General features: G+C 40.5%; 1 protein-coding gene and 1 long non-coding RNA gene across 2 annotated transcripts; both read left to right on the plus strand.

The window, feature by feature from the left end:
• The first annotated feature begins 5,723 nt into the window (after positions 1 to 5,723).
• LOC115354934 (uncharacterized) lies at positions 5,724 to 8,828 on the plus strand. Its single transcript, XR_003927826.1, has 2 exons — positions 5,724 to 5,942; positions 8,119 to 8,828. It is a non-coding gene; the product is annotated as an uncharacterized LOC115354934 (long non-coding RNA).
• Positions 8,829 to 13,584: 4,756 nt separating this feature from the next.
• LOC115354929 (zinc finger protein 2 homolog) lies at positions 13,585 to 23,347 on the plus strand. The gene is made up of 7 exons (XM_030045467.1): positions 13,585 to 13,767; positions 16,609 to 16,811; positions 18,374 to 18,466; positions 19,431 to 19,526; positions 20,544 to 20,654; positions 21,500 to 21,623; positions 21,726 to 23,347. Exons 1-7 carry the CDS (start codon positions 13,725 to 13,727, stop codon positions 23,195 to 23,197), a joined length of 2,142 nt encoding a protein of 713 aa, XP_029901327.1. The 5' UTR covers positions 13,585 to 13,724; the 3' UTR covers positions 23,198 to 23,347.
• Positions 23,348 to 25,983: the final 2,636 nt, after the last annotated feature.

Below are 25,983 nucleotides of genomic sequence, written 5' to 3' on the forward strand. Positions count from 1 at the left end.
TAGAAAGAAAGAAAGAAAAAATCACACATGATTAATAGCACAACATTAAAATAATTATTGTATGTTTTTGAAGATAGTCGCCGACTTAAGGCCTTGGTGAACGATAAATAACACTCGTACCGATTGGACCCCCTGTATTTTACAGCTGTTTTTTTTTTTTTAAATGGGTGTATAACATTTTAGAATACAATAAAGCTCTTCATATATAGGCAGGAGGTGTTCGTTAAAGGGACATTCATTTCCTCTGGAGTTGACTTCCGAGGAGCGACGCGCAGAAATCGAGGCACAGTTCCCTCTGTCATTCTCACCTTGGAGCGTCGGTCTCCAAAATGTCAGAAATAGAGAGAGTGAAGAGTTTGATATAAAATATGAAACTGGATTTTTTTTTTTTTCAATCACAGTTAATATTATCTTAAGATGTTTACAGTGGGGGCAGGTTTTGTTGTTTATTGCTTTCCTTGTTTACAGAGGTGCTTTTCTACACAGACGCACACACACACACACATGTGCTCATACAGATGCACTAAACACCTGGGCAGCAGAGCGGAGCAGTGAGCAAGGAGACGGTCCTGTGGCCAGATGATGAGGGTCCAAACTTCACGCTCACATGCACCCACACCACCAGTGTCCCTACCAGCCTCAGGGCTGCCGACCCTGACCTCTGACCTCTGACCTCCTTGTGGAGGCGGGAAAGAGAAAAAACGAGTTTAGGGCTTTCAGGTGATGTAATGCTCCTTCTGGCAGCCATAGTGGAGGTCCACAGCTCCTGGGCAATGGTGGTTGCATTTCTGTATGTATATGTATGTCTAAATGATCAGAATCAGAATCATTGATCCCCAAGGGGAAATTTGGCGCCCTGCCGGCTAAAGACAAATCAAGTCCATTTTATTTGCAGAGCCCAGTATCACAAATTACAAAAATGCCTCACGGGGCTTTACAGCAATACAACCTCATCTGTCCTCAGACCCTCACATTAGATGAGGAACGACTCTCTAAAAAAACCTTTGAACGGAGAGAAAAATAGGAAAAAACTTTAACTCTTAATAGGGCACTCATTGAAATACTTTGAAATTCAAAAAACAACCCTAGACTGTTATTAGAGAACATGACAGGACTTTATTACTTCTATAAAATTTTTCTAAAATTTTCATTTTGTAATAGAAAATCAAAGCCATTGAGATTGGTCAAATGCCACAATCATGTGACCTGGGATGTAGAGCGATCTTTGCTGATTGGCTGGGTGAAGACCAAATGATTATTGAACTAACTGAGACAGGAGATGGGCCTGATATGTAAAACTTATGAAATTACCAAAAATAGTCACTTGCCCTATAAAGGGTTAAGGCGAGCAGAGATCTCTCTTCCAGGACGGTGGATGATGACGTTGAAAACAGGATAAGGAAATCGCAGTGGATTCATAAGATATACGACAAATGCGATGAGGTGAGTTTGCTGCGTTAATTGCTACACATGGAAAACAAATCTACCTTATCACGCTTTTATTTACTGGGTTGGGTCGTTGGGTTTCGCACCGTTAAACATGATACACTGCAAGTTCACCGGTGGACCTCTGTGGTGGTGCCAGATGTGGCTGCCAGTTGATTTGTGATGCAACTGCAAAGTCTCTACTGCCCTACAGGGATCAATAAAGTATTACTATCACACATATATATATATATATACACACACACACACCAGGCATCCCATCCTTCCTGCCCTCAACTCGGTCCTCAGTTGGTGCTGGTCTCCTGCCCTGAACCTGCTCAGTGTCAGGCACTGCCAAGCCGGCCGCTGCCCTGCATGCCAACAACAAGCACAACGAAAGCGCATTGTCTGTGTGTCATCCAGCCACACCGCCACTGTGAAGAAAAATGGACAAGTGCCAATGTTCCCGTTTGATTTACTGCCAGACGTGCATGTACACAGCCATGAACACACACACACACACACACACACACACACAGATGTGTTCGTCACAACACAAAGCTGACCAAGGTTGCAAACTTATTTTAAATGGTTCTTGAGGTTTTTGTTTTTTTGTTGTTTTTTTTTTGCCCTCCTCAGCCCGTTGGCGCTTGCCTGCATGCGATGCACCAAGAGACCAACAGGTGGTGCTCTCTGTGAGTCATGACAGAATCGGGTGATATAGCAAACAGTTGTTTTAGTGTTTGTTTTAATCTTCGTTGAGCACCAGTCGGGTGGGGTTTATCACACCAGATTCAGATAGACGAATCACAGGAAAATACCGCAAAGTGACTTTCACATGTTGTCCTGTGATGGTCTAAACCGCAGACTCCCAAACTTTTTATTTGACCCCAATAGGCAAGAATCAGACCACACAGACGTAGGTTTTCTTTTATTGGATACAACCTAAGAGAATCAGGTCTACATAACTGCTCATAGCTGGAGAAATAATAGAGCATAAAGCCTCTGATCAAAGTAGGCCTTCTCCTGCGTTCTGTCATGATTCGTAGATTAAATAGAAGTAAACTGACTATTGACTCAAAAGTGTTTTTCATCAAGCTCACAGCCCTCTGGGACCCTTTCGAGGACCCTCAGGAGACCCCAGACTCCACTTTGGAAACCTCTGGTCTGCAAACTGCACCTATCTGGTGCCAAAAACAAACAAACAACAACAAAAAAAAAAAAGTATTTTTAAATGCAAGCCAGCCCAGGTGTGGTCTTAAATTAGTAGTTCAGTCCACAAGCTGAAGAAGGGAACAATGATAACTGGTGCTCTCTCACTGCCTTACATGTGCAAAAGTCCAGGGGAGCGTCCTCGGCTCCCGCTGGCTGTAGTGAGAAGATGTGACGTTAATGACAATGAGGATGATGATGATGATGATGATGATCTGCTTCCTGCTAATGTACTGAATCTGATGTGGGTTCATGTTCTCATGTCTCAGTGAGGGCTTATTCTTCGAGTGTGCTACATGGGAGTTCTCAATACTGCTTGTAGTGGGAAAAACAACCTCACTTGTTTTGTCGGTCCTTTCCCCTCCAAACCGCCCTCTCTTGTTTCTGACAGTACAAAAGCGCATAAATTTCATGCTGTATTTGAATTTAAAACTGACCAATATTGTACAAACGTTTGAAAAAGAAAAAAAAAAAAAAAAAAAAAAAAACGGGGGGTGGGATATTTTTTAGTTGTTGTTGTTTTTCACCCAGTTGAGCTGGGCTCACTTGAAATGACAGGAGCACAACCCAAACCCTTTTCGGTTTTCTAGCCCAAGAAGCATGCTCAGAGCTTCGAGAAGAGACTTTTACTTTTATGTATGCGCGCATTGGACGGAAGCCATTTTGAATTTTGATTGTCCTCTCTTTGTTTAATGAGTGGGTTGGTTTTGCACACTTGAGGTCGGGGTGGGTTGTAAATAGTTAAGTCTTGCACAGTGAATCAAAGATGCATTCTGCCCTGTTGATGTTACATTATGCTTAACCCGCTGAGAAAATTATTGTATTTTGAAAACCGACAGAGAAAAAAAAAAAAAGAGAAATGCAAAAACTCAACACGCTGTCAGAAACAGGTGTATGTCTTGTGATGATTGGATGTTTTGCCTATGCAGGAGGCATACAGTGTACAGTGTGAAACTCTGTTTTTTAACTCAGTATAGCAACGTTTCCACTAAATCACTGACCGAGAACAAAAAAAAAAAAAAAAACAGGCACTTTTTCCAGTTTCCCCCCTCATCCCACCATTATATCTCTCTCCGTCCGTAGGAATGCCCATAATTCCTTAGAAGCACTTCCTCTCCTGACGTTTGAACACAAGCTTGCCATCACGAGGGCCCTCCGAGGCACAGAAGCTGACCCGACACCGTACTGTATACGTTTGGACAACAACCAACAGGTGCTACCGGTCAATTAAAACCATCAGAGACCAAGAAGTCAGTCGATGACGTTGTCACAACCTCAGGACAATCCTATACTGTACAATCCTACCTGCGCTCGGCTTCACACGGGCCTCCGGTGGCTCACACGTTTCTGGCCATCTTCGCCAGCCTTATGTTTGCCAGGGTGTGTAGTTGCATGCCATGGGGGACGGTAACCGTGGTAACAGGATGGTCCTAGCCTAGTCGGTACCTTCGCTTCAAACCAGAACTTAGATCTCTCTCTATTCAGAATGCAAATGCACACTGTATCCCCCCCCCCGCCAGGTTCGCCCCACTCCTGTCATAGGCCATCAGCTCCCGAGCCAACAAACTCCTACACCGTAACAGTGTATGCCATTGTGTTGACGATCAGCCGATATATTTTCCACGTACACTTGCAGTTACATCTCAGTTGGAACCATAGCATTTACTCCGGTTTGAGAGAAAGTTTTTTCTTTTGTTATGTTTTTTTTTTTTTTTTTTTTTTTGGGTGCAACATTTGTCCTTAAATGTTTTATATTTTGTACATTTGTATGTAACATATCATGTAAATAGACAGAGACAGTGATTTAACTCATCTGGAGGATTTTGTAGTCTTTGTAAAGCCCTAATAAATGGTATTTGGTGTCACACAAGCAAAACAACTCGTCGTGCTCTTTTTTGTGTGTGTGTGTGTTCATGTTGATTTTTTCACCTTGAGGAGGGGTGAGTGCTCGGACAGTAGTGGAGAGTAAAACCACTGATATTCATTTAAAATCACTTCAACTCTGCCAGTCCCATCGGTGGGTTAGTCATTACAAATGCTGCTTTGTTGGAACCCGCAGAACTTTATCTTAAATTTTAGTGGAGATGCAAAGACATCAGATATGTCCTTCTGAATTACAGGGAAAAGTGTAGAAAATGACACACTTGGCATGATGTGTTTTATTTGCCGCTGTAAAACAATGGCATCTTGGGTTTGAATATGCCACTCGTTATAAGTGTGATGTAGCTTCAATGAAGCACTGCAACCAGCAGACAGAATATGTGAAAAAATCTGGCTTTGAAGCCACTTATGGGGAAATTGAAGGGAAAATGGGAGTTCAAGTGGTTTACACCACATAGCAAGCAGCGCCAACCTCACATGAGTCAGAAGAAGATATGGTATATTAGGGGGAAAAGGCTGAAAATATCATGAATTTTGTTCTGAATAATTTACCCTATGATGATCACCAAGAGCAGGCCACAGTTCATGCATATTTTACTTTCTAAATGTGTTGGAATACCTTTGTTATTGTGCCATCACACTGAGAAACAACCCATATTGCCAGAGCCCAGAGAACAAGGCACCTGCTGATGCATTTCTGCCATCTAGTGTTTCAATACAGATGAATTAGAGAGGGTAATGCAGGAAAAATGAGTCCCCGCTCTGTACAGTCTCAGATAGTCTGGGCTTTGAATATAACCCTTACACTAAAAAAAAAAAAAAAAAAAAAAAAAAAAAAAAATGTCATCCTTGTATTTGATTACATTGGAAAAAAGTCACTGGGTTGATTAATATAAACACAATACAGCAATAGTGCAGTGAATTTAATTTTAAGGGACTATGTGATCTTTGTTGTGGAGTTTAAAAAAAAACAAAAAAAAAACACAACATTTCTTATATATAAAAAAAAAAGCCACTGGGTTGATTAATATAAACACAATACAGCAATAGTGCAGTGAATTTAATTTTAAGGGACTATGTGATCTTTGTTGTGGAGTTTAAAAAAAAAAAAAAAAAAAAAAACATTTCTTATATAACAAAAAAAAAATATATATATATATATTACTTGAGTCTGACGTGCTCTTATTTTGAAAGACGAAACCCGACTTTCCACATGTTTTTCGACGTGACCTTCCGGAAACAGCCGAGCGCAGACGAAGACGGGAGACCAGCGGAGGCTCCTACGATGGGAGACGAAAACGTGAAATCCAAAGGAGCCGTGGTGTCTTTACCACAGCACTCCTACTGGTTCGACTTCTGGGTCTTCGTGCTGTTCGACCTCGCTTTGCTCCTCGTCATGTATTTCATGTTCCCTTAAAAAAAGGGTGAGTGAAATGTCGACATGTTTCAAGCTGGCTGGTTTGGTAACTGGAGATAAGAGGGCGGCTACGGAAGTTGCTATGCTAACCCGAACGCGATAGGGTCTTATAATGTTACTTTTAATTGTATTGTGTCGTGTTTTTAAGGGTTTCAAATTTCAACAACCCTTTGTAAAGATGTCCTTCCTAAGTAAATAACATCCTCATTAACTCAAATTGAATATTTAACACAGCGCTAGTAACTGTGCTCTCGGTTTCACGGGCTTTGGATGGGTTAACATTTAACTTCGCCTTCGCCACCCCGGTGGTCATGTAGGCTTGTAATGTCTTTTCTTTTCAAATTATTATTATTTTTTTTCTCTGTTCAAAAACAAAAACAGAAGACATTGTAAGTTACACACACCATCAGGGATTAAAAGCGTGGAGGGGCCTCATATGCCTTCTGGTTCTGGTTCTTGAACTGGTTTGGTTCATGATTCATGGAACTGAAGTGCAAACTGGGGGACTGGCCTGCATACAGACCAGTTTTTGGAGTGGAAACACTTTATCATCGATGGTGGGTGTGCACAACAGAAGTAAACACTCCTTCAGCACAGAGCCCGACCCCTCATACCTGCTGGAATAATTATTTTACATAATCTGAGCCTGATAGGGTTCAGATTGAGATTAATTAACTGTAAAGAGTGTTGGTACCAGCTGATTCTTTCTCAGAGAAATGAGTATGATGTGTTGGAAAAAGCACACTTGTGCCCATAGAAAGGCAAGTGTAAATGTTTTTATTTTAAGACGTATGTGCAAGTGTGAGGAAATCTTTTTAATGTGTGCAAAAACATTTTGGTAGTCGTCGTCATCTTTCCTTATAGAGAAATACACGCCCACTCTGTTCCTGCTTGAGAACTATTATTTTCTGGTTCCAGCTGAGAACCAACTTTTCCATCTGGGAACCAATCAACATTTGGTGGAAATGCCGAGAACGGTTCACAATTTGGTATACGAACCAGAACGGAGTTGGTTTCTTGTTGGTGGAAAAGTGGGAATAACTTAACAAGTGAATTGGTGATAATGATGAACGTGAGTGTTTCAGAGCTTTTAAGTCTGTGAATTATATTTGATAAATACCAGAAGTTTAGAGATTGGCCACAATCCTGAGAAAGGTTGGGAAAATCGTTTTTTTTATAGTTATAAGTGCACAATGTGTGTAATTCTAGTTGACATTTTGTGATATATGGCCTAGTGTACAGTCATATTTACTGCCTACCGTCAACACACACCATAGACAGATGTTTTCAAATCCACTCGGGAATTTCAAATATGTAAAAATATGGAGTTTTAAAATGGAAAATATGTAGAAACATTAAACAGGCAAACACTGTAAGATTAAGTACACTCGGTGTCTGCTTGATCAGCTCCACCTGTACAGTCTAATGCAGTTCAGGTCAGCAGCTCTGCCATAAATCTGCCTTTTAACAATGTTTATAATGTTCAGTTCGTGTTGACATTGTGCAGAATGTGTCAATTTAATTCTATGTTTATTATTGTGTTTGTAGTTTGCAGAGGTCCTGCACTGGACTACATTATATTGAGAGGTGTTTCTATGTTTTTGTCCCTCCTATTTGTATACACAGAGGGGGACAGAATATTGGAAACAGCTGTCAGTAAAATGCAGTCCAGTCCAACAGCAGCACTAACTATGAGCTCAATGCCAAACATAGAAGTGAATGAACACCTCTATTACTGTGACAACAAGAAAAGCTGAGCATTATAGGCAGCAGGAAAGGAAACTTTATGGCACAACAGTTGGATTGGATTGGATTAGATTTTGCAGGTGGAGCTGATAAAGCAGCCACTGAGTGTCTATCATCAGTGGAAATACTATCAGAGTGCCGTACAGTACTGTGGGTGCATATTAGTTAAGAATATTCATTCATTCAGTATTTTGTCACATTTTTCTCCCAATTTAATGATGCCCTTTTGCTGTCACCTGAACTGACTGATGTTTTTTTGATTAATGGGTTTGTCCTTTGATCATTCAGTCATTTGTCACAGGAATATTGTCAGGACACTGTGACTCTGACACCTGCACCCCCCAGTTTTTTCTCTGCAGATAATGTTGGTGAACCAGGAGTGCAGTCCTACATAAAAGCATCATGAAAGTCTTAAATGTCATTGTTTCTGTTTCTAGGTCTTCCATGTGGATTTGGACGCCTGATACGTGATGTGCTGTCCTGCCCTGCTGTCATGGACGCCTGCCCGGCTGTGACTGAAATGAAAGCTGCATGACTGGATATTGAGTCACAGGTTTCCAGGACTCAGACCATGTGATTCCAACATGTCAACCCCAGGCGTCCTACTTCCATGTCAGATATTTGAGCCACAGCACCTTTTCCTCATTGGTAACCTGTTGCTGTTTGCTGTGGTGCGGTTCAGCGCGGGATCACTGTGTGACTGCAGGGGGCCGATGCGTTTCCAACTAAATATGTGTAATATTTAAAAATGACAGTTTTATTGTCATGATTCCTAAAATGCATTTGCTTTAAAAAATGACCAAAAAACACTTTTCATTTGTGCAGGCCGATCACTATGAATGTAAAACATTTGAGCAAATCTGCTTCAGCGTTCTTGAATGAATTTTTTATTATCGACTAACTTGTTTTGTTGTTATTTGTGTTCGCTTTACATTGCCTAATAATAAGCGGCTCGACAACAAAGCTCTGAGAACAGAGGGGAGAACAGTTGTGGAAATGGTGTGGAGTTGTAAATAAGATGATGTGATGATCCACTGTGTGTCTTGAAAGACACCAGAGGGACAAGAACAGGATTTTTTCCCTCCTTCCCAAACAACGATCACTGTGATGTTGAAGAATCTGATTCCATTATACCCGTGATAAAAAAAAACAAAACACAAATAAAGCTTTTCACCTAACTGCTAAATGGTTTGACATTTGATTCTTGACTGGCATTTTGAGTGGCTTGTTTCAATAGAATTTACATTCAGGTGAAACAAAACGTTTCAATTGAGCCAAGGTTATCACAGTTAATAACTAAAACTGTGGAAAAAACATTTTAGTTAACTGAAATAAAAGTAAAAACTAGACTTCAGAAAAAAAAACTATCATGTATGTACAAAACTAACTAACGTAAAATAAAAATATACAGAAAATGCCTTTAGTTTTAGTCTTTAGTGAGGTTTAGGTGCTGGTGGTGATATTTCCTAGTCAGAATCTAAAATATTCTTGTATTTGATTACATGGAAAAAATGCGGGATTGATTGATATAAAGACAGTATAACAACGGGCCAATGGATTTGATTTTCAGGGATTTACGCAGGTTCATTTTGTGGTGATAGAAACCTGTTACTTTAGTCTGACGTGCTCTTATTTTGGAAGACGAAACCCGACTTTCCACGTGTCTTCGACGTGCCTTTCCGGAAACAGCCGAGCGCAGACGAAGACGGGAGCCAGTGTAGGCGTGTACGATGGGAGGCGAAAACCTGAAACCTGAACCTGGCTCTTCGTGCTGTTCGACCTCGCTTTGCTCCTCGTCATGTATTTCATAGTCCCGTAAAAAAAAAAAAAAAAAAAAGGTGAGTGAAATGTTGTCGACATGTTTCAAGCTGGCTGGTTTGGTAACTGGAGACAGGGAAGTTGCTAAACTGTCATGTTTTTAACGGTTTCACATTTCAACAACCCTTTGTAAATCTTAATAAACCCTTTCCAAGTAAATAGCATCCCCATTAACTCAATGGGAATATTAAATGTAGCAACTATTCTCACGGTTTCACAGACTTTGGGTGGGTTAATTTTATGTTAAGTTCCACGTTATATTATTATTATTATTATTATTATAACATATAAAGTCACTTTTGCCACCATGGAGGTCAATGTAGGGTTGTAATGTCTTTTCCTCTGTGATTTGATCAAACCACTGCAATTTCTGTCCAAATATTTGTCATACCACAGAGGTTAGCAGCTCATAAACACTAAAACCTTTAACTAGCTCCTATTTTATTCCACACTGTTGTCTTTTATTGTTTTATTTCCATCTTTTGTTTTATTTCCAATTTTATTTCAATTTTTAGCCTTTTCTTTTTAATTCCACCCTGTGCTGTGTTTTATTCTTTTTTATGTTTTATTTAAGGTGTTTCAAATGATGTTCTTTTTATTGTGAAGCACTTTGAGCTGCAATTCTTGTATGAAAGGTGCTATACAATAAAGTTTTATTATTATTATTATTATTATTATTATTATTATTGTTATTATATGGACAATATATTGGGCCACACCTCTTAATCACTGAATTCAGGTGTTTTATTGAATCCCATTGCCGCACTGCAGGTGTGTAAAATTAAGCACCCAGCCATGCAGTCTGCCTTTACAATCACTGGGGAAAGAAGCCTGTAGGTGGAATGTGTAGGTGGTCTAATACTTTAGTCCATATAATGCACATCAACAGTGAAGCTTATCTTCACAGTCCACACACCCTACATGTTCAGTTTCCAGATACCAAGCGAGCACCATGTAACCTGTCCCTGCAGAGGCTGGTGGTTATCACTAAAAAACAACACAAAGATACACACACCATCAGTGATTAAAGTCTGGGGTGGCTTCCTATGCCTCTGATTCTCAAACTGGTTTGGTTCGAGATTTCCTGAACCAAGGTGCAAACTAAGGAACTTGCCCACAATGCAACCAGTTTTTGGGGGTTGAACCATTGCACAAAGCTCCTGTAGGTGTAGGTGGCCCAATACTTTTGTCCTTAGTGTGTTTGAGCCACAGTACCTTTTCTTCGTTTCTGCCATTCGCTGAGGTGTCATTCAGCATGGGAGCACCGTGTGACTGCAGGGAGAATGGCACTTCTGTTGTCATGATTCCTAAAATGCATTTGCTTAAAAACTGACCCAAAAACACTTTTCTTTTGTGCAGGCCGATCACTATAATTATAAAACATTTGAGCAAATCTGCTTCAGAGTTCTTGAATGAATTTGTGACTGTCGACTGACTTGTTTTGTCATTATTTGTACTCGCTTTACGTTACCATTTTGCCTAACAATCAGCAGGAGAGCAATTGTGGAAGTGGTGTTGAGTTGTAAATAAGATGATGTGATGATCCGCAGTGAGTGACAAGAAAGGGATTTTTCCTTCACCCAAAACAACGATCACTGTGATGTTGAAGAATCTGATGGCAGTATACCCATGTTTTTGAAAGCCGAATCCAGAAGATAACACAAATAAAGCATTTCACCTAACTGCTAAATAGTTTGATTCTTCACTGGCATTTTGAGTCACTTGTTTCAATAAAATTCACATGCATCTCCTGGTACACTCAGGTGAAACGAAAGGTTTTGACTGAGCCAAGGCTATTCTACTTAACTAAAAACCAAAACTAGGAGCGGAAAAACATTGTATTTAACTGTAATAAATTTGGGTAAATGAGCACACCAAGCATGAGAAGGCGTTGATGGCTGCGTTTACACTTCAGGTCTTACTGCCCAATTCTGAATCAGTTCCTATATCTGATTATTTTGACTGTCAGTTTACACCTACTTTCAAAGTGACCCATATGTGATATCACTGTGACTACACTTACTGAAACAAGACGCATGTGCACACGCCCAAAACACAGGTAAACAACCACCCGCAGGTACAGAGACGGAAGTGACAACATCAGGTGGTGACAACAACACTGAAATAAACAAACTTGAGAAATGGACGCATTACTCCGCTGGCTGCCGCCAGCCATCGTTTCCCTTTTCAATGGACTAAATGCAGCCCCGAGCTTGCCCCGGGCAGACGTGTGTATACGTCATCAATCTGCGCATTTTCGATGACGTGCGACTTGCAACGACAGGGTACGTCCGATCTGTCCGCTTACACTGCAGTCGCACTGGCAGATATCCAATTCATATCTGATTTTAATCCACATATGATCAAATCCCGATTCGGATCTGAGGATACCCAATGCAGGTGATTTTTTTTCTGCTTACATGCATATCCAAATTCAGTCACATGGGAGGAAAAAAAAACGAATTGGGTCACTTGAACTGTGTAGTGTAAATGTGGCCAAAGTGTTGTGTTTGTATTGGAATACCTATTCTGACAAGCACCGGCCATATTATATAAAGAATATATAAAACAAACACTGGAACTCATAAAAACTGGACTCAAATTAAAGCTTTTGAGACAATAAAAACAAAACTGGAACAAGCAAACCCACTCCGGAGACCAGCTGAGATTAAAATGAATTGTAGACAAAAACTTAAACCGAAATAAAAATAAAAACCAAAGAAAAATATAAACACTATAATAACTCAGCCTTCATTTCACCTTTGCCTATTGGGAGCCACACTGTAGGCACTGCACCAACTTGTAGTTCCCACAATGCCCTCACTTTAGATTTGAAACTGTAATATATAAAATGAACACTAGGTGGCAGCAAAACTTCAGAGGTGACAAAGTACAGGAGCAGCGAGAGACGCTTTTACTGTGTAATATCTATATCTATATATCTATTTATATATAAATATAGATTCAGATATAGAGATAAAGATATAAATATACAGATTTATATATATCTATATATAGATATAGATATTTTATGTAATTTAGTTCCCTGTCACTTAAACGGTGTTTTGTCACTGTTATATTTACCCCCCGCCCCCCGCATGGCATCACTGCATTTGTTTCTCATGACACTTTATGTCACTGCTCCCATGCAGCATTACAATAATACTACCAGTTCTGAATAATGCACATGTGTAACTAATAATTTAATTAGGAGCCGGCTGCTTACATAATGAGTTGATGCTATTTACCAAAAATAATTATGTAGGTACAGTTTTGGCTTCCAAAACATGAGATGCATCCAGTTTTCAATCATAGGCCATAGTTTCCATCGTGGTTCGGTGGTCGCGAATAAGTCTTAATTGAAAACACATTACACGCGTCAGGTTCTGTCGACGGTCTTGGTCTCATGGTTTCACACTAACTCTGAACCTCGGTCGGAGCGTGTGTTCTTCAGGTTAGGTTATTTTCCACTGCTGTTTAAACAGTTAATACTTCTGTTTAAATTGTTCATATTTCTATCCTTTTATAATCCTTGTTTATAGTGTTTATATTGCTTACTGCTATTTATCATGTGTATACTGTATATTTCTTCTAAATTTGCACATTGACCTACCTCTATGCATCCTTTATACACCCATGCACACCCATTTTTTTTTTTTTTTTTTTTTTTTTGCACATTGCTTTTTCACACTGGGTTGTACTTAGGTTATTCTGTTGTACTCAGATCTTATTCTTTATTTTTATTTTTTATTTACTGAAAAAATGTGAATTTCCTGCGGGATGAATTAAGTATCTATCTATCTATCTTTCTATCTATTAAAAAATGCAGATATTTCAGACAACAGCTCCAAACAGTGATGTACACAGACACAGGAGTATTAATTAAAAAAAAATAATAACAATAATTAAAAACGAAATTAAAAAAAAAATGAATGATGCACGGTATTAGATCTTAAGAAATATGTTTTTAACATTTTTTCTTCACTTATTTATAACCTTAGGTATTTAAAGCGGTGGTGTTATGCGCTCCGTCACAGCAGGTGGCGGTGCGCACTGTAACACGGTTTGCGTGCCGACATTAAATCGCAGAAGAAGAAGAAGAAGAAGGCGCACACGTGTTTCCGCTGTGTAGAGAAACAACATTCACGGTTTGCTGCACTTCTCCCTGCTAGCCAAGTCTGTCGCCACAGTTAATGACTTTTATAAACCTCCGTGTGTCGATTAAATGATGGAAACGACTGTCGCATCCGGTCCAGCGGAAAATGCAGGTCCGTCAAACCGCAGCTTGCAACTTTTCCTGCGGGTTTTCCTCCGTGAGAGCGCCGTTAGCCGGGGGGCCGGGCCGGGCTAACAACACGGCTGTAGCTAGCACTGCCAGAAACCTGGAAGAAACCAATAAAAACAGACTTATTATTTATTTTACAGCTTCAAAAGTGTTTAACACTGCTCTGAGTGAATGAAACAATTAGTTCCCCTTTGTCAGCAGTAAGTAGGGCTTCACGATATGAACAAAATATGAACAGTTCATTTGCAAAAACAGATATCTCCATTTGAATTTATTAAACCTTTTCAAACTTTTTTGGATTTTATTAGAATTTACTTTATGTTTATTTCTATTTTTTATATGTTTATTTAGCCTGGCATAATGTTTATTATCCTAAATCATGCTTTGTGTGTGTGTGTGTGTACTACAAGCAGTACCAGTGAAAAAGGTGTATTCATTTTAAGGATGGCTTTTATCTGTTTTTGCAAATGAACTCTTCACATCATTCCTTGATATTTATGCCAAATATCTCGGTCGCGATATGGCACACGATATGTCTGGGTTTTTGTTTATTTGAGGTTTTCAGTGTAGCAACAGTGAAAATTGAGCCTTTTTCATGAAACAGCACAGCAGCACCTACTGTACATCGAAAATTTAGTTACTTTACAAAGTTTTTTTTATTGATCACAAGAAACCAATCACTGTCTGAGGCTGCTTTAAAATAAAAGATAAATAAAATCAGACATCTTTCTGCAGCCTCTGCTTTGACACGGTGCTTGAGCAATATTTTAAGTGACACAACAGTGAAAATTAAGTAGTCTTAACCCTAACTCTAGGTTTGATATCGTCCATATTGTTGCCTATTGAGATATTCATAATCAAATGATAATGATGTATCGTTCAGCCCCAGTAGGTAGCTAGCTTGAGTGTGTCACTCCTCAACACACATACAAAATATCAAGCATAAAAATACCAAAGTCATAACATAACATTCATTAAAATATAATAAAAATGTAAAAGGAGCTGAGGACCACTCTAAAAGAGACTCAAGTCACATTAAATTACATGAGAATTGTGATTTACTCGTGAACCAAGACGTTATCCACTATTTTGGCTTAAAATTTGAAAAATAAGTGATTAAACAGAAGTTGTGGTTGTTGTACAATAGAAGCAGCATACACTGATTTCTCACCAGAGACTCTTTGAACAGGCATTGCTTTGTCATGAATTTAATTTGCTTCGTGTGGTTCAATGGATAAAGTACAAGGTTTAAACACAAAGACTTAGGGCTGGGACGATATGCTTTTCTCTCGGTTCAGTACTATAACAATACTTGGGTGCTGATTTGATATGTGTTGTGATTCGATATTCTGATTTATTGTGTTTTATGAATTCCCCTCTAGTTTGTGTCTGTAAAGTTTGATGAGGCTGTGATTCTCCTAGAGGTCACTAGAGGTCATTTTCTACAGTGAAATGGCTGCTATGGGGGTTAAAATCACACGTGAATCAAATGTGGCTCATTGAATCCACAAGAGTCTCAGCTTTCCAGTCAAAGCCAATTAATGCAGCTCCAAGACTGTTTAGGCCCCAGTCTGCACAAACACACCATTTTACAACAGGCCACAAGAACACATGTGGACTGCAGGCTTTGGGGCCCAAACTGCATGGGATTAGCATGAAGGGCAGAGCCGTGGCTGCCCAGAGAACCCATTTTCATTCACACATCTGGAGGTCAGAGGTCAAGGGACCCCGCTGAAGGTGGCACTTGTTCACTTAACAAAATTTAGCCGAACTTTAGAGCAATATGTTGTCCCCTTCGGTCATTTAGGTCCATATGATAGCAATATTTTTCCTTTAAACATTTTTTAAAAAAACATAATTAGAAATTGTAAAAGGATTGCGATACTTAAGTGAATTGATTTTTTCCCCCACACCTACAAATAAGTGAAAAAGTACAGCTTTGCACCGGTGAAATATAAACACAAAGAGCCTCTAGAACAAATGCTTTTACTGTAAGGAAGCCACAATAAATTCATTATCAAAATTCTAACCGCTCACTTTGTTTAAATACTTTTACTTTTACTTCTAATACTTAAGTACAGAAAATATCAGAAAATTACTTTTGATACTTAAGTACAATAAATGTCAGGTACTTTAAGACTTTTACTCAAGTAATATTCTTAAAGGTGACTTTTACTTCTACCAAAGTCATTTTCTGGTGAGATACTTGTACTTTTACTCAAGTATCGCTTTCAAATACTTTATACAAGACTGCGCACATGTATAACTAACAATTTAATTAGGAGCCGGCTGCGTACATAATGAGTTGATGCTATTTACCAAAAATAATTATGTAGGTACAAATAAAACAAAGTCATACTGGCAAACGTCGGCCTGTCTGCGGTCAGAGAGTTGTTTGCCTCTTGTCGAAAATCTGCCAAGACACATCAAAGCTGCTCTGACAGCTGAAGATGGTGGAGAGGTGTTCAGGTGTTCATTTTCTCCTGTCAGTCCAATACCACAACATTGTTTTAGTCAGAAAGCTCCCCTGCAGTGCTTGCTGTGTAGGTTGAGTATTTCCTTCCTGTGCATGAAGACTCCAGTACTTGTTTTCTTTTTCTTTCATTTTGTCGACCTTGTGTTAAGCCCTCTGGACAAACTCAGTGACACACCTGCTCTCCTGCCCACCTCTCCTCTGATTTTCCTGATTTATTTATGGTTGTAACCCTTCCTGCTCCCATACAGAGACAAAGAATCGTATGGATCCACTGTTAACATGTTGCAAGAAGACGCTTGTCGTGCCACACAGACGCATCACGACTCTGTCCGTCCTCTGCCTGTACAGATGTGTTCCTGCCGCTGTCCTCGTTGCGCCTGCTGATCCCTCCGCTGCGGCTGGTTTCCGCGGCGATGTGGCAGGTGGCCCAGCGCCGAGACGTGGTGGACTACGAGAAGCTGGATGAGTTTGTGATGCTGGTGACGGCGATGGTGCCCGACCTGCTCAACGCCAAGCAGAGAGCCAAACTGCTGCTCCGTTTGAGAGCGAAAGTGAGTCCGATGAAGCATCGCAGTTCGGTTTCGTGACCCTGTGCAGTTTTGGGTTCCTTTTTTTTTTTAGTTTTCTTTTTCTTAAACGGCTAAATTGTACTTACCATGAGCTTGCTGGTCAAATTGGTGTTGAGCTTTTAATATTTATTGCAGATAGAAAGGGAGCAGCAAAACAAAAAGCGTGTTTTTTCTCCAAGTAATCTGAACCTTACATGGGCAATAAGGGCCACATGTTGTATTATCACAATACTTGACTATTCATACAGCAGCGCTCGTGTTTGAATTATCTTTACCTTTTGAGTGATTAAAGCCAAAGTTTTTATTTAAGTGTGGAGGTGAAGCATGAATCTCTGTTTTTTTTTTTTGTTTTGTTTTTTTTTAATCTCCACAAGGCAGAAGGCAGAATGTGTCTGTCCACCTATCAGCCTAATATTTTTTGTGCTTTGTCAATAACTGTAGAATCCAGGACCTCTTGTGGTTACTGTGATTCAAAACCTGAGAAGGGGAGATACACAGGTGCCGCCTCCATGTTTTCCCTTCTCCCCCTCTTCTCCAGTTGGCAAAAATAGGAGTGGTTGTGTGCATCTGTCTGCTGCTAATCTCACATACGGCCGAGCCTATCAGCCCTAATATTTTAGTGCAGTGTGACCAAGGACCTTTTGTGGATGTGGTGATTTAAAATCTTGGAAAACCTGTTTTATGCTGCAACTCAGCGCTAAATCCTCAGCCAGTTTTTCCGATCACCGGAGACGGAGAAATATGCAGGCAGTGCCTCCATATTTTTGAAAAGAAGGGGTGGTTTGTCACCACAGGAGAAAGGGGAAACAAAAAAGTCTCTGTTTGTATTTGAATCGATTGTTTTTTTATGCCCCTCCCTGATAATAGTACTGTGGTGCTTCATTGATCCCTGAAGGAATATTCTCTCAGAGCAGGGTCCTGGGGCTGATAGCGATTGAGCGCCTTGCTCAGCAGCACTTCAGCATTGCAATTCCAAACTCAGGAGGGTGAACCCTTTCCCTCTGGTTGCAGGACAGTTTCTACACACACACTGCAAAAACTCAAAATCTTACCAAGATTATTTGTCTTATTTCTAGTCAAAATATCTCATTACACTTAAAATAAGACATGATCACCTCAGAAGTAACTTGTTTTTAGACAATTTTCACTTGTTTCAAGTGAAAATTCACTTGAAACAAGTGAAAATTTGCTTGTTTCATTGGCAAAATTTGCCAGTGGAAAAAGTGAAAATTCACTTGAAATAAGTGAAAATTAGCTAGAAACAAGAAACAAATTTTGCCAATGAAACAAGCAAATTTTCACTTGAAACAAGAGACAATTGTCTAAAAACAAGTTACTTCTGAGGTGATCATGTCTTATTTTAAGTGTAATGAGATATTTTGACTAGGAATAAGACATTTTTGACTTGAAATAAGACAAATAATCTTGGTAAGATTTTGAGTTTTTGCAGTGCAGCAACACTGTGCTGCCCAGATATGCCGTGTATGCACCTTTCAGATAATCCCAGAGTCACTCCTTACCAGACATTTTATCTCCCGTTTCAGATTATTCTTGAGCTGTGCGGTGCCGAGCACACGGCCAACATGATGTGCATACAGCCTCACCTCGAGCGAATCCGCCCGCCAGGATACACAGGGGTGAGTCTGCACTGCCGCACATCCCTGTATCTTTTGATTTGCATAAGCCGGTTTGCTATTTTGTATTATCGCTCTTGCTCAAGTCATTCAAGTCATCTTTCTTTGACTTCCTGTCCAAACAAGATGCAACAAATCTCCCCATAATTTAGGAGAAAAAAATATTCTTATAGGTCATGAAATGTCTGCAGATTCATGGGATTCTGAAGGGACGTAAATCAAATTCCTGGGATACAAGAGGCGATGTTGGTCTTTCCTCTGGTTGATCAGTGGGTGCAGGATATCCCCTCACAGAGTTTTTGTTTACTTATTGGTTTATTTAGGGACAGCACACACTGATGAACTGTTACACTGTAGATGAGTCAGAATTACCCGAAGAGGCTAGTTTTCATCTGCTGTCCCTGGCCAGACTTTTAAAAGTTTTAAAAGGCAACCCAAAATTTTAAATCATGTGTTACAAAGATTAAAAACTACATAAGTAACTTAAGAAGCACAATAACACATAAAAGGCCCAATCAGCAGACAGTGGCAAGCAGACGAAACAGTGTACATATAAGTAAAGCATACACAAGGTACTATGGCAGAGTGCACACAGTAACAAACTATAGCAGAATAAACAGCATATATAAGCACATAAAAGCAACTATATGACCGTAGTGCACATACAGCAGCACACTGTCTACAGAATGCACAGCAACATGCGGCGAACGAAACAGAAGCACATCCTCGAGACAAGCAAGCAGGACAAGACGGCTGTTAGATCCCATGTACACAAGGTTGATTATTAAAAAGACACGTTTTTAGCTGCCCCGTAAAGGAATGGTAAGCACCAAGTCCTCTAATATGTGCTGGGACTGAATTCCATTCCTGTGGTGCCTTCACTGAAAATGTGGAGTGGGAAAAGGCACTTTTTCTAAACTTTTTCTAATAGGTTTTTGGGGATGTTACTGATGCTTGTGTCCGGCAGAGCGGGGATGCGGAGGTGGACGCGGAGGAGGCTATTTTCCTGGAGCTCGTCCAGACGCTGCTCAAAGACCCAGCAGAGCGGGAGCACTTCTACCAGGCAAGGCGGCCTCACAGCTCTGACACCTGTCATCCTCACAGGCTGCCTGAAAAACCTCATGCTGGCTTTGCACTCAGCTGTTATTTCCATTGTTGAATTAGGACTGCCACTAACAGCTGTTTTCCAGTCAGTTAATCTATTGATTATTTTACCAATTAGTTAAGTAATCTAATTGATTTATTTTCCTCCAAAAAATCTAATTGATTATTTCATTTAAGTTAATTTTATTTGGACAAACTGTGTGTCATTGTGTAATGCAGCACAAAACAAAATGTTCCCAAAGCTTTACATATTAAATCGCAAAACTCCAAAATAAATTCAAGTTTCTAATGAACCGAACAAAGTAAAAAAAAAACTATAATAGATAGAATTGCAAATCCACAGATTATCAGTCAGAGAGCATGGTTTGTAAACTGTGTGCAATGAGAGTACAGATTTACACATGGGTCTCTTTGTTTTTTTTGTCAGTTTAAAATATTGATTTTGACTTATTTTCAGTGTTGACATTAATATTTTAACCCAGCATCATCAATTAAATCAACCAATCGCGGGATCCCTAATTTTTTTTCTTTCTTACCTGACCCAGTTTTATTTTTTATTTTTATTTTTTTTTTAATCTTTTTATATATTTTGCAGTATGAAAATGTTTTTCTTTTTATGCCTTTTTGTAAGGCACTTGCTCTGCCTTTGGATTATGACCGTTCAGGTGGCTAAATATTTTATCACTAACATTTACAGATACAGAAGCAGAAATAAATATGATTTCCACTCATGATACACCAGTAATCAAGTGATTTAAAAAAAAAAAAAAAAAGAAAGAAAGAAAAAGTAGGAGGAGGGTTATGGACTGGTGTTATTGTTGACACACACACATCAAGGTTGTGAGAGCAGATACACCTGACAGGGACTCTGGAAGAGATGTTTGGCCTCCTGCATTTACAATATTTATCCATGAACTTTTACTTTTCCTCCAGTTGCATGTGACAAGTAACTTTTCTCTCTCTCTCTCCCTCTCAGGAGGTTTTTCCCACAGAATACGGCCTCAGCTACGACACAGACATGCAGCTCCTCATTTGGGAGTTCCTGTCCAAACTGGAGAAACTCTTGCCAGTTCCAGACCTCGGTCAGGTCAGAAATCACAACTCGCTGTCATCATAAATTCTTTAACATGCTTTGTTGAAGAATTTATTTTGGAGCAAATCATGTAACTTTAATGTTCATATTCATAACTGATCTGAGACCTGTCACATTTCACCCTCACTCCTGCCAACCTCCTCTCTGCATTGGACTTTCTATATATTTTTTAGACTTTTTTAAGGTTGAGAAGTGCACTATTGTTCTGCACTGTTATATATTTTAAATTGCTATATTTAACAGCATTTAAGTTACCATTTCCATGATGTATAATTATCTCCACCAAATATCACCTCGATCAAATCAGCCTCAGCTGTGCAGCAGGTGTAACCACACTCCTCCAGTGATTTCAAACAGACCTTGCACATAAATCATTTGTTTATCTGGTAAAATTGGAGTGACCATTTTATTATTGTTACTAATATCACTGTTGCGAACATGAATTCTGTTTTTATTATTGTTGATCATATGCTCTGTGTGTTTTAGAAAAGCCGCCTATGGACTGGTGTGCTATAATCACCCAAGCAAAGCATCTGGTCTGTCCACTGCGACAGTGTCAATGTATTTGTGATGTCCATATCAAATAAAAACAACAATAAACAATACAGAGAGCTCGATTCAGGTCCTGATTAATCTACTGAACATGTGAGACGCTCTGTGATTGGTGGAAATGATTAGACATCACTTTCTGAGATTAACTGTCTCAGGAAACGCTTTGAAGTCGTGAGGTCGCTGGAACAGTGCTTTAAATTTTGTTTAGTCAAACATCAGTGTCTTAAGTGAAGAGAATTAAAAAGTATCTAACACTGTCTGTTGTGTATTTTTTGGTCCATGAACAGATCGTGGCGTGGCTCAGCTCTGCCCCCTCTGTACTGGAGGACTGTTTGCAGGTGCTGACCAATCCCGATGACCTGAAGTCTCTCCTGCAGCACCACAAATGCCTAGGCGACCTCGGCAGACAAGGTAAACAAGATGCATTGTTTGTATCTGAAATCTAAAGATCTGAAAAAAAGTTTTCCCTCTTGGGGACAAAGTATCTTCTCACTGCTTCTCTTTCCTGTGTAGGCACCACAGTGGAGATGTCCTCCCAGGTCTTTGCCTGCTCTCAGTGTCCGTTCTTTCACATGCAGGAGTCCTTCCTGCTGCAGCACATCGAGCGCAGTCACCCTGAGGAGTACAGCAAGCTGCAGAAAGCTGCAGAAGCTACTGAAGCCCCCAAGAAGAAGGTCCAGCGCCCGGAGTTCCCCAAGCCTTTCCCCATCCACAACAGGCCAGACCCTCACATGTGCCAAGAGTGCGGAAAGACTTTCACACGTGCCTCCGATGTGACCCGTCACCTGCGCATCCACACTGGCGAGCGCCCGTACACCTGCCCGGAGTGCGACAAGGGCTTCAAGAACTCCTGGGACCTGACCAGACACCAGCGCATTCACACAGGGGAGCGTCCCTTCCTCTGCCCCCAGTGTGGCAAAGGTTTCACCCAGATGGGCCTGCTGAAGCTGCATTTCGAACGAACCGCCTGCAGCCAGACTTGTGACCCCCCTCTGGAAACCACGACAGAGGAGGTGGTGGCCGAGGAGACCGAGGAGAAGGCGGGCGGTCAGTACAAGTGCCAGAAATGCGACGTGAGCTTCGACACCATCCTGGAGCGGCTGAGGCACCGGCAGAGCCACGTGGTGAGACGTCAGTACAAGTGCTCCCTGTGTGAGAAGATCTACGGCCGGGCCTCAGACCTGAAGCGGCACCAGATGAAGCACACGGGCGAGCGACCGTTCTCCTGCGAGTGCGGCAAAAGCTTCACACACGTGTGGCTGCTGAACAAACACCGGCAGATCCACACCAAGGAGCGGCCGTACCCGTGCACAGAGTGTGGAAAAAGCTTCACGCAGCTCCAGATCCTCAACAGACACCTGCTGACCCACAACGGCCAGCGGCCGTTCCAGTGCTCCTACTGCGAGAAGAGCTTCACCCAGCTAGCAGGCCTGACCCGCCACGAAAGGATCCACACGGGCGAGCGGCCGTACCTCTGCACCGCCTGCGAGAAGACGTTCCTCACACACGGAGAGCTGGTGCGGCACCAGCGCAGCCACAGCAACCTGCGGCCGTACCCCTGCCCGCTGTGCACCAAGAGCTTCAAAACCAAACGCGCCCAGGGCGAGCACCTCAACACCCACACAGGAGAGCGCCCGTTTGCTTGCACTCGCTGCGGGAAGAGGTTCGCCAAGTCGACGTCTCTCGTCCGGCACAACCTGACTCACACGGGCGAGCGGCCACACCAGTGCGCTCAGTGCGGGAAAACCTTCCTCACGTCCGGCGAGCTCCTCCTGCACAGGCGCATCCACACGGGCGAGAGGCCTTACCCCTGCTCCTACTGCGACAGGAGGTTCAGGTGCTCGTCTGACCTCAACATGCACGTACGAACTCACACCGGCGAGAAACCGTACAGCTGCGTGTTCTGCAAGAAGAGCTTCTCCACGTCCACGCGGCTCAAGCGACACCTGCGCACACACCTAGAGAAGAACATCATGGTGTCGTAGCTGTCAGTCTCTCAGTGGTGTAAAGTAACAAAGTTACTGCACTAAAGTATTTTTTAAAGGAATTTGTACTTTACTCAAGTGCTTATGTCTCTGTTTACTCTCACTATTACCTCACCACATTTTGAAAATAAAATACACACTTTTACTCCACTGCAGTTTCCCGCACCGCCTTCATTACTGCAAAACGTGCAAAATATCAGGAGTGAGCTGCTGGATCCATTATGTTATGGATAATGTGCTTTTTCCAACAGCGGCTGTTGGATGACTGGTATGAATGCAGTATCATGGTTGGAAAGGAGGAGCTGATAATAATTATATTATCACTTATGATAATTATGATAATAATTTGAATTTATTTTGCTGAAAAATTCAATTATAAAACTGAAATATTTGCAGCAGGCCTAAGCAACAATGTTGTTAATTCTTTGTTTTTTGTTTTTTTGTTTTTCATTTTTTAGATTTTTCTTTTCTTTAGTGATCTTCATTTTACTGGATTTTCATTTTACTAAAGGATTTAAAAAAAAAAAAAAAAAACTAGTTTTCAGTAAATACCCAGAAAAAGTTTTTTTTTTTTTTTTTTTTTTTTTTTTTTTTTTTTATTACGAACAGTTAACTTAACTTTAACTTTAATACAAGATACTTTAATGCTAAAGTATTGTTGTAATTAGCAGCCTAACTTTCACTTTTACTTGGGCAGGTTTCGAAGGAGGTATTTTTTTTTACTTAAGTATGAATTTTAATTCTGTTTTACACCACGGATCATGTGTTTAATGTTCTTCATTACAAAAAGCAAAATACTCTCCATCACAGCCGTTTATTTTCTCCTAAAAAATGGTTATATGAGCGGCACTTCTGCCCAAGGCGTCGTGTTTTAATGAGCCATAACGCGCTTTTATAGCTTAACCAATTAATTTAATGTCATTTGAACAGAGTAATAATTATCTGAGTATATAGGCTTTACAAAAATCATTGGCCCTGTCTGAAAACACCGGTATGGAGGCGAATTAAACCACATCCGACCTTATTTATTTCTGTTGATTCATCTTGAATACAGAGAGACAGGGAGATGTGTGTGTGTGCGTGTGTGTGAAAGAGGGATTTAAACAACTTTATTTTCATTCAAAAAAAAAGAATGTGATGCCTGCGGTTCTGCTTCTAACCTCGTTCAAATATAAACAAGCTTAAACTTCTTTTTTCTGAAAAAATAAATTAAACTAAACCTGCGATCTGCTGCTTGTAAAACATCCACAGATATATCCATCCGTCCCGATTTTTTAATCCACTTGCATGGACGACACATTAGGTGAAAAGGTAAGATTTGAGTTTTTCTGTCATATTTTAAGATATTTCTCTCGCCTAGCTTAGAAAACCAGCAGGACGTTAGGTTAGCTTGTTTTTTTTTTTATGAGCCAATGTTTGTTTTTGTTTACTGGCTTGAGGTCACAGTGATAAAACTAAAAATGCCACTTAGCTGTTTTATTTTTTACTATTAATTCATTCTAATAGCAAGGACAGCTATATTTATCTGCCGTTATTTGATACGTTTTATTTATTTATATTTTTAACTTACTTTTTATTAAGATGTTGCCAAGCGTTAATTAGCGACTAAGGCTGTGCTTAAAACGAATTAACTAATCATCAGTTTGCATTAATCAATGACCTAGACTATTTGATTAATAATTTAATCACACAACTGACAGAAAAAGAGGTCAAGTCAAAATTAAAGACTGATATGTTGTGTTTTTTTCCCCCTTCATACCAAAATCAGCCACAATTTTAGATGGTTATGTCACTACAGGTGTGTTATGTTACCACAGGTGTGTTATGTCACTACAGGTGTGTTATGTTACCACAGGTGTGGTTCTGTCACTACAGGTGTGGTTATGTTACTACAGGTGTGTGGTTCTGTCACTACAGGTGTGGTTATGTTACTACAGGTGTGTGGTTCTGTCACTACAGGTGTGGTTATGTTACTACAGGTGTGTGGTTATGTCACTACAGGTGTGTGGTTCTGTCACTACAGGTGTGGTAATGTCACTACAGGTGTGTGGTTATGTCACTACAGGTGTGTGGTTCTGTCACTACAGGTGTGGTTATGTTACTACAGGTGTGGTTCTGTCACAAGTGTGGTTCTGTCACTACAGGTGTGGTTATGTTACTACAGGTGTGGTTCTGTCACAAGTGTGGTTCTGTCACTACAGGTGTGGTTATGTCACTACAGGAGTGTGTGGTTATGTTACTACAGGTGTGGTTATGTCACTACAGGAGTGTGTGGTTATGTTACTACAGGTGTGTGGTTATGTTACTACAGGTGTGGTTATGTCACTACAGGAGTGTGTGGTTATGTTACTACAGGTGTGTGGTTATGTTACTACAGGTGTGTGGTTCTGTCACTACAGGTGTGGTTATGTTACTACAGGTGTGGTTATGTTACTACAGGTGTGGTTATGTCACTACAGGTGTGTGGTTCTGTCACTACAGGTGTGGTTATGTTACTACAGGTGTGGTTATGTTACTACAGGTGTGGTTATGTTACTACAGGTGTGTGGTTCTGTTACTACAGGTGTGTGGTTCTATCACTACAGGTGTGGTAATGTCACTACAGGTGTGTGGTTATGTCACTACAGGTGTAGTTCTGTTACTACAGGTGTGGTTCTGTCACTACAGGTGTGGTTATGTCACTACAGGTGTGTGGTTATGTCACTACAGGAGTGTGTGGTTATGTTACTACAGGTGTGTGGTTCTGTCACTACAGGTGTGTGGTTCTGTCACTACAGGTGTGGTTA

The sequence above is a fragment of the Myripristis murdjan genome, chromosome 23 (genome assembly GCF_902150065.1).
Source record: "Myripristis murdjan chromosome 23, fMyrMur1.1, whole genome shotgun sequence".
Taxonomy (NCBI): domain Eukaryota; kingdom Metazoa; phylum Chordata; class Actinopteri; order Holocentriformes; family Holocentridae; genus Myripristis; species Myripristis murdjan.